The sequence below is a fragment of the Cebus imitator genome, unplaced genomic scaffold (assembly GCF_001604975.1).
Source record: "Cebus imitator isolate Cc_AM_T3 unplaced genomic scaffold, Cebus_imitator-1.0 Scaffold153, whole genome shotgun sequence".
Classification (NCBI taxonomy): Eukaryota; Metazoa; Chordata; class Mammalia; order Primates; family Cebidae; genus Cebus; species Cebus imitator.
This window is the reverse complement of record NW_016107468.1, coordinates 578,426-589,549: the sequence shown is the minus strand read 5'-3', so window position 1 is coordinate 589,549 and position 11,124 is coordinate 578,426. Positions and strand designations below refer to the sequence as shown.

Sequence of the window (11,124 nt, the reverse complement as noted above, 5' to 3'; positions counted from 1 at the left end):
ATGAAATGATATATTTTGCAGCAACATGGATGGAACTGGAGACTCTTGTCTTTATCATTTGACTTAAAAAGGCAAATGCTGCATGTCCTTCCTTAAAAGAGGGGCTAAATTATGGGTGCACATGGATATAGAGTGTGTGGCCGGGGGCGGTGGCTCATCCCTGTAATCTCAGCAATTTGGCAGGCCAAGGTGGGGGGATCACTTGAGGCCAGGAAGGCGAAACCAGCCTGGCTATGGTGAAACCCTCTCTCTACTGAAAATACAAAAGTGAGCCTAGTGTGGTGGCGCACACCTGTAATCCCAGCTACTCGGGAGGCTGAGGCACAAGAATCTCTTGAACCTGGGAGGCGGAAGTTGCCGTGAGCTGAGATTGTACCCCTGCACTCCAGCATAGGTGACAGAATGAGACTCTGTCTCAAAACAAACAAACAAGCAAACAAACAAAACATGCTCATAGAATGTGAAATCACAGACATTGGAGACTCAGAGGGGTGGGAGGCAGGAAGCAGGTAAGGGCTGGTAAGGGATGACTTCATGGGTACATTGTACGTTATATGGGTGATGGGCACACTAAAAGCCCAGACTTCACCAACGTCACAATATACTCTTGTAAGAAAACTATCCTTGTGCCTCTTAATACAAAAACAAACAAACAGCAAACCTTTCTGTGTTTAAATTACTGTGGTTTCTATCTCCTGACTAGACTGATTAAAACAATCCGTTTTAAAACTTTTGGAGGACCCATTGACTCTGGGGCTGATCTTGAATGGGTTCAGGCATATAGTCTTCCTACACGATTATTGTCACTTTTCAACTGCAAAACAAATCAAATTTCTGTTATAAAGATCATTTATGGCTGGGTACAGTGCCTCACACCTGTAATCCCAGCACTTTGGGAGGCTGAGATGGGAGGATCACTTGAGGCCAGGACTTAGAGGCCAACCTGGACAACAAAGTGAGATCCCATCTCTTAAAAACAAATTAAAAGTTAGCCAGGTGTGGCAGTGCACTCCTGTAAGCCTTGCTACTCGGGAGGCTGAGGTGGGAAGATCACTTGAGCCCAGAAATTTGAGGCTGCAGAGAGCTTTGGTCATCCCACTGCACTCCAACCTGGGCAGCAGAGTGAGACCCTATCTCTAAAAATAATAAGAATAATTTCCTTAAACTACTACTATTTCTTGATATGTTGAATTTTTTATAGTTCTTTAACCTGTTTATCATAAATACCATTTCTCTTGTTTTTCTTTAAAATATCTTGTTTTATGTTTATTCACATTTTTTCCATTTTTTATTTCAATACCAGAAACACAGTATGGAAGTGTACCGCACAAATGCCTAGATACTGACCAATGCTCATCATGCATTTGCAGGCGTTGCAGAGGGGCTGCGTGAAATGAAACCTCCCTGCCCCGTGAATGGGATGCAGGTCCACTCAGGAGAAACGGAAATACTCAGGAAGGCAGTGGAGGACTATTTCTGCCTTTGTTATGGTAATGTTCACTTTAAGCATGAATTCTCTAAATCGTTCACCAAGGAAGAGGACAGTATCACAGTCTTATTGGTATGACTACTTAGAATGTTTTGAACATTTTTTTTTTTTTTTTGAGACGAAGTCTCACTCTGTTGCCCAGACTGGAGTGCAATGGTGCGATCTTGGCTCACTGCAACCTCTGCCTCCCAGGTTCCAGCAATTCTCCCACCTCAGCCTCCTGAGTAGCTGGGATTACAGGCACCCACCACCACACCTGGCTAATCTTTTTTTGTATTTTTAGTAGAGATGGAGTTTCATCATATTTGCCAGGCTGGTCTCGAACTCCTGACCTTGTGATCCACCTGCCTGGGCCTCCCAAAGTGCTGGGATTACAGGCATAAGCCACCATGGCCAGCTGTTTTGAATATTTTAAAACCCATATTCTCAGTAAGTGGGGAGCCAGTTCTTTTTTTTTTTTTCAGACAGATTCTTGCTTTGTTGCCCAGGCTGGAGTACAATGGCACGATCTCAGCTCACTGCAAACTCTGCCTCCTGGGTTCAAGCAATTCTCCCACCCCAGCCTCCTGAGTAGCTGGGATTACAGGTGCCCACCACCACACCCGGCTAATTTTTGTATTTTTAGTAGAGACAGGGTTTCACCATGTTGGCCGGGCTGGTCCCGAACAGTTGACCTCAGGTGATCCGCCCACCTCGGCCTTGCAGAGTGCTGGGATTACAGGCGTGAGCCACTTCGCCCGGCCACCAGTTCTTAATTACCAGATTAAGTGTTCTTTAGAAGATGATATGGATCTTGGATCTTCTGATCTATGGAAACTTCTGTATCAATCGCTCTTTCTTCCTTGATCCCATTTTACAGAGCCCCCCATGAAGGCCAGTGTATTGTTAAAGACAATGTTGGTTCAGTCACCTCCCTCACCCCTCAGTTGTCTTTCCACCTACCCATATCTTTCTATAGGCATGAAGATGGGAATTTAAAGAAAAAAGAAAAACTGCATACGGTGGCTTGAGCCCATAATCCAAGCTACTTAGGAGGCTAAGGCGGGAGGATCATTTGAGCCCAGGAGTTCAAGACCAGACTGAGCAACATAGTGAGACCTGTCTCTACAAAATAAAAATAATTTTCAAAAATGCCTTTGCATTGTTTTCAACAGCTAGGTAACAGATGGGGAGCAAACCCCATCTCTACTAAAAATACAAAAATTAGCTGGGAATGATGGTGCATGCCTGTAATCCCAGATAGATATCAGGCTGGGCGTGGTGGCTCACACCTATAATCCCAGCACTTTGGGAGGTCGAGGCGGGTGGGTCACCTGAGATCAGGAGTTTGAGACCAGCCTGGCCAACGTGGTGAAACTATGTCTCTACTAAAAATATAAAAATGAGCTGGGCATGGTGGGAGGCGCCTGTAATCCCAGCTACTCAGGAGGCAGAGGCAAGAGAATTGCTGCACTTTGGGAGGTTGAGGCAGGTGGATCACCCGAGGTCAGGAGTTTGAGACCACCCTAGGCAACATGGTGAAACCCCGTCTCTACTAAAATACAAAAGAAATTAGCTGGGTGTGGTAGCGGGCGCCTGCAGTCCCAGCTACTTGGGAGGCTGAGGCTGAGGTTTCAGTGAGCCGAGATCACACCACTGCACTCAGCCTGGGTGACAAAGCTAGACTCAGTCTCTACAAAACGAAACTAAACTAAACTGGGAGAACATTAGGTTCACACCCTCTGAAGATGTTTGCCTCTTCTCGTAGGTAAAGCCTTAGGGACGACGGTCATGGTGCCTGTTCCCTATGAGAAGATGCTTCAAGACCAGTCGGCTGTGGCGGTGCAGGGACTCCCAGAAGGCGTTGCCTTTCAACACCCTGAGAATTATGACCTGGCCACCCTGAAATGGATTTTGGAGAACAAAGCAGGGATTTCATTCGTCATAAACAGGTGACACTCTGCACCCCCACCCCCTCAGTTCATTTAAAGATGAAACTGATAGCCTCATTTTAATTCCCTCGTGCATTCCACCTGTTGCGTTTCAGAGTTGATTGTTGAGCTATGTCATACTTTTGTCATATGTCCGTGCTGGGTAACGGTGTTGCTTTTCTTGCAGACCCTTCCTAGGACCAGAGAGTCAGCTGGGTAAGTGACAGCTTCTCAGGTTTGGTGGCTCTTCTGAGCTGCTAAACCACTTCTTCATTAAAACTTGAACTTGAGTGAGGTGGGGAACTTAGAGGATGGGCCAGTAGGTACAGCAAACCACCGTGGCATGCATATACCTAGGTAACAAACCTGCACGTTCTGCACATAGATCCCGTTTTTTTTTTTAAAAAAAAAGAAAAAAAGAAAATTAAAAAAAAAAAAAAGTAAAATATTAGGAACAGATGCTCAGTGCCATAAAGAAAAATTAGCACTGAGACAAAGGATCTTTCAGCAATGCAATTTTTACTTCCTGCACTGCAGGGAGGGTACCCTTGCCAGCCATCATGCCATGAGAGTACAATGAACAAAGGAAAAGCGGACATATTTATCCCTTACGCGTTTGGGGTTGTGTTTACTGCTGTGTCTGATCTCTGTTGCTTGGAGATCTAAACTAAAACCTGATTGGCTAACAACTTAAAACTTTTTTAAACAGGTAAAATCAATGGAGAAATTCAAATAAGGAAGGGGCGTAGCCTGTGAGCTGGGACATGCCTGTGAGCACGTCCAGCACAGATATCTTGGTTAAAGTACAGGGACGTAGAATGTACTACGTACCTATGAGCATGTTTAACAGCTACGTAGGATAGGGCTTAACACAGAGTTTTATTAGCACACTTATAATTTATTCTTTAACAAGAAAGGAAACTTTGAAGAGGAACTTTTACTTCCCACATAAAAATACATTTGGATCTGTAAAAAAAAAAAAAAAATTGGCTGGGCACAGGGCTCACACCTGTAATCCCAGCACTTTGGGCAACAGAGGCAGGCAGATCACTTGAGGTCAGGAGTTAGAGACTAGCCTGGCCGAAATGATAAAACTCCGTCTCTACTAAAAATACAAAAGTTAGCCGGGTGTGGTGGTGAGTGCCTGTAATTCCAGCTACTGGGGAGGCTGAGGTGGGAGAATCACTTGAACTGGGATGTGGAATTCGCAGTGAGCCGAGATCGCACCACTACACTCCAGCCTGGGCAACAGAATGAGACCCTCAAAAAAAAAAAGGGATGTCTTGCTGAGACTGCGTAGGCAGAGGAAGGAGGCAGCAGGGACGGGGGGTGGCACAGTTCACAGGGCACCTGCCGGGGCCATGACATGCACTAGTTCTTCTTAGCCGGGGAATAAACACAATGTAAAGTCTGTTTTGGGAGCAATGCTGAGTTCCCGATGTCCTCTAACTCACATTAAAGGAGAAGTGAGAGGGGAGGGTGGCAGGTGGCCATGGAATATTGTCCCAACTGACTTGTATCATCATAATAGAAAAATGATAGTGGTCTCCCGCTATCCTCGGGGGATACACCCCAAGACCCCCAGTGGATGCCCGGACCATGGATTGTACAGAGCCCTGCATATACTCTGATTTTCCCTAACCACACATACCTACGAGAAAGTTTAATTTATATATCAAGCACAGGCTGGGCACAACGGCTCACTCCTGTAATCCAAACACTTTGGGAGGCTGAGGTGGGTGGATCACCTGAGGTGAGGTCAGGAGTTCGACACCAGGAGTTCGCTGACCAACGTGGTGAAACCCTGTCTCTACTAAAAATACAAAAATTCGGCGAGACAAGGTGGCTCACACCTGTAATCCCAGCACTTTAAGAGGCCGAGGCAGGCGGATCACTTGAGGTTGGGAGTTCGAGATCTGCCTGACCAACACAGAGAAACCTTATCTCTACTAAAAATACAAAATTAGCTGGGTGTGGTGGTGCACGCCTGTAATGCCAGCTACTGGGGAGGCTGAGGCAAGAGAATCGCTTGAACCCAGGAGGCAGAGGTTTCAGTGAGCCAAGAGCACACCATTGCATTCCAGCCTGGGCATCAAGAGTGAAACTCCATCTCAAAAAAAAAAAAAAAAAAAAAAAAATAGCCAGGTGTGGTGGCTCATGCCTTTAATCCCAGCTACTCGGGAGGCTGAAGTAGGAGAATTGCTTAAACCTGGTAGGTGAAGGTTGCAGTGGGCTGAGATCGCACCACTGCACTCCAGCCCAGGCAACCGAGCAAGAGCCGTCTCAAAATGAATGAATGAATAAATAAATAAAGCACAGTAGATTAACAACAAGAACTAAAGACAAAATAGCGCTATTATAATATGCCATCATTACTACTCTTGCACTTTGGGGCCATTATGAAGTCAAATAAAGGTGACTTGAGCACAAGCACCCTGGCCATCCCTGGACCATCAGTCTGATAACAGAGCCAGCTACCCAGTGACTTGTGGGCGAGTAGTGTAGACAGCGTGGATGGCAGGACAAAGGGATGAGTCACATCACAGGCGGGACAGTGGGACACTTCATCACGCTGCCCAGAACAACGTGGGACTTCAAACTTCTGAATTGTTTATTTCTGGAATTTTCTGTTTACTCTTTGTAGACCTTGACTGACCCTGGGGAAAGCAAAACCACCGATCAAGGGGGAGCTACTGTTATAGCAGCTGAAATTTAGCACTTAGCAACGTGCCAGGCACCGTTCTAGTCATATTAGGTGCATCCATGAATCCTCCCACAACCACCGTGTTCATGAGGAAACCGTGGTTTAGTGATTTGCTGGAGGCAGCCCAGCTGGTGAGCTGAGGCTCGGCCCCACACCCGTGCTCTAACCCCAAAACACTCCTCGGTAGCCCCCAGAACACGGACTGCTTTGAGTCAGTCTCTCTCCCAGTGACTTTTCCGCGATGGCTTCCGTCTGGGAGTTCCATTTTCTGTGTATTTGCTTTCAATTTCTATGCCTTTGGATGTTAGTCATTTTCCAAAGCGCTAAAAGGGGCTGATGTGTGTCTTTTTATTTCTCCACAGGTGGCCATGAGATGGTAACAGACGCTGAGAGATCCATAGTATCACCAAGTGAAAGGTAAAAGATAAACAGCCACTAAAATCCACATCCGTGCACAAAGTATTCATCTTTGGATGACAGAAAGGCCCCCTTCCAGCATTTGAGGTGTAGTGTGAAGGGTTAATGTGCTCCTTCTCTTCCTTATTTTCTATTCTATTCATTGTCCAAAAGGACCTTTAGAATTAGAAGACTATTTTCAGTAGACACGTTTAATTTTGTAACAACTTATGAAGAACATTAATGTTGAGGCCAGGTGCGGTGGCTCACACCTATAATCCCAGCACTTAGGGAGGCCAAGGTGGGTGGATCATGAGGTCAAGAGATCGAGACCATCCTGTCCAACATGGTGAAACCCCGTCTCTACTGAAAATACAAAACTTAGCCGGGCATGGTGGTACACGCCTGTAGTCCCAGCTACTTCGGAGGCTGAGGCAGAAGAATCGCTTGAACCTAGGAGGTGGAGATTGCAGTGAGCCAAGATCGTGCCACTGCACTCCAGCCTGGGTGACAGAGCAAGACTCCATCTCAAAAAAGAAAAAAAGAAAAGCACCTTAATGTTAAAGTTCAGGCTTTGTTGCATTTGGTTGAAGGGAGGGGGGGATTTGGTGCCGCGGAGATCCTGGGCATTTGAGCTCAGCGTGTCCAGGCGCCTGTGTTTGGTCCTCACCGTGCCCATCCTGACCAGGGTTCCCTTCTCCTTGCAGCTGTGGCCCCATCAGTGTGAAAACTGAACCTATGGAAGATTCTGGTGGGTACCATGATGCTTTTAGAATCAAGTATCGGCCAAGCGAGGTAGCTCATGCCTGTAACCCCAGCACTTTGGGAGGTCGAGCGAGGCAGACCACTTGAGGTCAGGAGTTTGAGATCAGCCTGGTCAACATGGCGAAACCCCGTCTCTACTAAAATACAAAAATTAGCTGGGCATGGTGGTGCGTGCCTGTAATCCCAGCTACTCAGGAGGCTGAGACAGGAGAATTGCTTGAACCTGGGAGGCCGAGGCTGCAGTGAGCTGAGGTGGTGCCCACCACATTCCAGCCTGGTGAGAGAGTGAGACTCTGTCTCAAAAAAAACAAACAAGGCCAGGCACGGTGGATCACGCCTGTAATCCCAGCATTTTGGAAGACTGCGGTGGGTGGATCGCTTGAGCTCACGAGTTCAAGACCAGCCTGGCCAACATGGTGAAACCCCGTCTCTACTGAAATACGAAAACTTAACCAGGCATAGTGGTGTGTGCCTGTAGGAGGCTGAGGCATAAGAATTGCTTGAGCCCAGGAGGTGGAGGGTGCAGTGAGCTGAGATCACGGCACTGTACTCAGCTTGGGCTATAGCATGAGACTCTGTCTCAAAAACAAAACAAAACAAAAAGAACCAAGAATCTAGTAGGTTATCATTTGACACCTTTTTTGTTTGCTTGTTTTACCAAATAAATAAATCAAGACCAGGGTACTAATTAACCTCAATGGAACCTCATTTGCAGAAGAGCCATATTTGACTCAAATATCTAGAAAACAGAGCCTTGGTGGGGCACGGGGGCTCAGGCCTATAATCCCAACAGTTTGGGAGGCTGAGGCAGATGAATTGCCTGAGCCAGGAGTTTGAGACCATCCTGGGCAACATGGCAAGACTTCATCTCTGCAAAAATATCAAAAACAGTGGTGCCCGCCTGTAATCCCAGATACTCAGGAGGCTGAGGTGGGAGTATTGCTTAAGCCTAGGAGGCTGGGTCTGCAGTGAGCCAAAATGGTGCCACTGCACTCCAGCCTGGGTGACAGAGAAAGAGTTTGTCTCAGAAAAGAAAAGAGAGAGAGAGCCTTCTAATTCAGTAAATACTGGGAACTAAGTTGTTATTAAATAGACGTATTTGTGGACAATTTTTTTTTTGAGACAGAGTCTCGCTTTGTCGCCTGGGCTGGAGTGCAGTGGGGTGATCTTGGCTCACTGAAACCTCTGCCTCCTGGGTTCAAGCGATTCTCCTGCCTCAGCCTCCCAAGTACCTGGGACTATAGGTGCCTGCCACCACACCCAGCAAATTTTTGTATTTTTAGTGGAGACGGGGTTTTACCATGATGGCCAGGCTGGTCTCCAACGCTTGACCTCAGGTGATCCACCCACCTCGGCCTCTGAAAGTGCTGGGATTACTGGCGTGAGCCACCTCGCTTGGCCCAAAATATCATTTTAATTATATTTGAATTAGAACCTGAATTTGAAATGAAAAAAAAAGTTTTGAATGTGATTTTGGAATTACTACTTCACTCACAAATAGAGCAGTGTTTTCAGTTTTGGACGTACTTTACTGCGTTTTTGGACTCTTCTGTCATTTCTAAATGTTTTACAATATAAGTACATTACTATGACAATGTATACTTGGAAAAAAAATCCCTCTTCCATGGATGAGAGTAGTTGACCCCCATTCCTGCTTCTCCCCACTCCTCAATAAAAGAAAACCAGCACGGCCAGGCGCGGTGGCTCACGCCGGTAATCCAGCACTTTGGGAGGCTGAGGTGAGCGGATCACTTGAGGTCAGAATTTCAAAACCAGCCTAGCCAACATGGGGAAAACCCATCTCTAGTAAGAATACAAAAAACTTAGCTGGGTGGAGTGTTGCACGTCTGTAATCCCAGCACCTTGGGAGGCTGAGGCAGGAGAATCAGTTGAACCGGGAGGCGGAAGTTGCAGTAAGCCAAGATCGAGCCACGCTACTCTGGTGTGCACAACAGAGAGGGACTTCATCTCAAAAAGAAAAAAAAAAAAAAGGAAAAAAACGGCATTATTTAGAGGAAAAATGTTAACAGGTTCAGATTTAAAAAAAAAAAAAATTAGGCCAGGCGCAGACTCACACTGGTAATCCCAGCACTTTGGGAGGCCGAGGCAGGCAGATCACTTGATGTCAGGAGTTCAAGACCAGCCTGGCCAACATGATGAAACCCCATCTCCACTAAAAATACAAAAAATTAGCTGGGGATGGTGGCGGGTGCCTGTAATCCCAGGTACTCAGGAGGCTGAGGCACAAGAATCACTTGAACCCAGGAGGCGGAGTTTGCAGTGAGCCGAGATCATGCCACTGCACTCCAGCCTGGGCAACAGAGCGAGACTCCTTTTCAAACAACAATCATGACAACCACAAAAAAAAACATTTAAACCCAAATGTTTAATCAAAGGATGGGAAAATACTGAAAGCATTAAAGTGGAAGGGTTCACGCCTGTAATCCCAGCTCTTTGGGAAGCTGAAGCAGGAGGATCACTTGAGCTCAGGAATTTGAGACCAGCCCAGGCAACAGAGCAAGACCCTGTCTCTACAAAAAATATTTAAAAATAAAAAATCAGCCAGATATGGTGGTGTGCACTTATACTCCCAGCTACTTGGGAGGCTGAGGTTGGAGGATCACCTGAGCCCAGGAGATAAAGGCTGGTGTGAGCCATGATTGCACCACTGCACTCCAGCCTGGGTGACAGAGCAAGGCCCTGGCTCCAAAAAATAGTCATAATCCAAAAGAAAAACAATATTCTGTGTTAAGAAACAAAGATCTGGCTGGGTGCAGGGGCTGACACCTGTAATCCCAGCACTTTGGGAGGTGGAGGCGGGCAGATCACCTGAGATCAGGAGTTCAAGACCAGTCTAGCCAACATGATGAAACACTGTCTGTACTAAAAATACAAAAATTAGCCAGGCATGGTGGCGCATGCCTGTAATCCTAGCTACTTGGGAGGCTGTGGCAGAAGAATTGCTTGAACCAGGGAGGCGGATGTTGTAGTGAGCCAAGACTATGCGATTCACTCCAGCCTGGGCGACAGAGTGAAACTCCTTCTCAGAGAAAAAAAAAAGTTGTAGAGAAAGGAAAAATAGAGCCTTTAGCATGAGTAAAATGAAGTAAGGACAGCAGTGTCTCTAAGACAGCGAAGGTGTGGTTTATGCTTCGCAGCTCCTGGGAATCCTTGGGAGGGTCCAGGGACAGCGATGGGCCTCTTCAGCCCAGCTCCTCCTCTGTCACACCCAAGGGTCTTTTCACCACAACTGTGGGTGCACATGTCCCTTCCATTCCCATGCAAACAGGTGCTTACCAGAAGCTCCAGCTTCAGATAAGAGTCTGAACAAAAGATGGTGCTTCTCCCCTGCAGTGGTTCTAGGTCAAACTAAGACAAGTTGATGGACAGAAACAGTTGCAGTATTTCAGCTCAGCACAATTCAGCTGTGAGTACAGGTCAAATGTGGAATCTTAATTTCATCTCTGACATAACAGGCCTCAAACTCTTGCCCACTTAATTTTAGTTTTGGATGTTTTCAGAGCTCAGATATGTTCTGCCTATGTCTTACCTGGTCACAGAGAATTTAAAAAAAAAACGAAGCCACAGGCTCCTCGTACCAACTGGGTAGATGAGGGCGGGGATGGTAGCTCACGCCTGTAATCCCAGCAATTTGGGAGGCCAAGGTGGGTAGATCACCTGAGGTCAGGAGTTCGAGACCAGCCTGGCCAACATGGTGCAACCTTGTCTCTACTAAAAACACAAAAATTTGCTGGGTGTGTTGGCGTTCACCTGTAATCCTAGCTACTTGGAAGGCTGAGGTGGTATGGGCTTGTGGTCTCAGCCACTTGGGAGGCTGAGGCAGGAGGATCGCTTGAACC

The 11,124-nt window shown here is 46.7% G+C and overlaps 1 protein-coding gene across 1 annotated transcript in view; it reads left to right on the top strand.

The window, feature by feature from the left end:
• GTF2IRD2B (GTF2I repeat domain containing 2B) overlaps nucleotides 1-11,124 on the top strand; it is a 39,481-nt gene that overhangs the window by 5,984 nt on the left and 22,373 nt on the right. Inside the window, exons 2-6 of the mRNA XM_037743775.1 lie at nucleotides 1,340-1,490; nucleotides 3,237-3,420; nucleotides 3,587-3,615; nucleotides 6,466-6,520; nucleotides 7,207-7,250. Of these exons, the coding sequence (XP_037599703.1) occupies nucleotides 1,340-1,490; nucleotides 3,237-3,420; nucleotides 3,587-3,615; nucleotides 6,466-6,520; nucleotides 7,207-7,250 (463 nt within the window). The remainder of the gene's footprint in view (nucleotides 1-1,339; nucleotides 1,491-3,236; nucleotides 3,421-3,586; nucleotides 3,616-6,465; nucleotides 6,521-7,206; nucleotides 7,251-11,124) is intronic.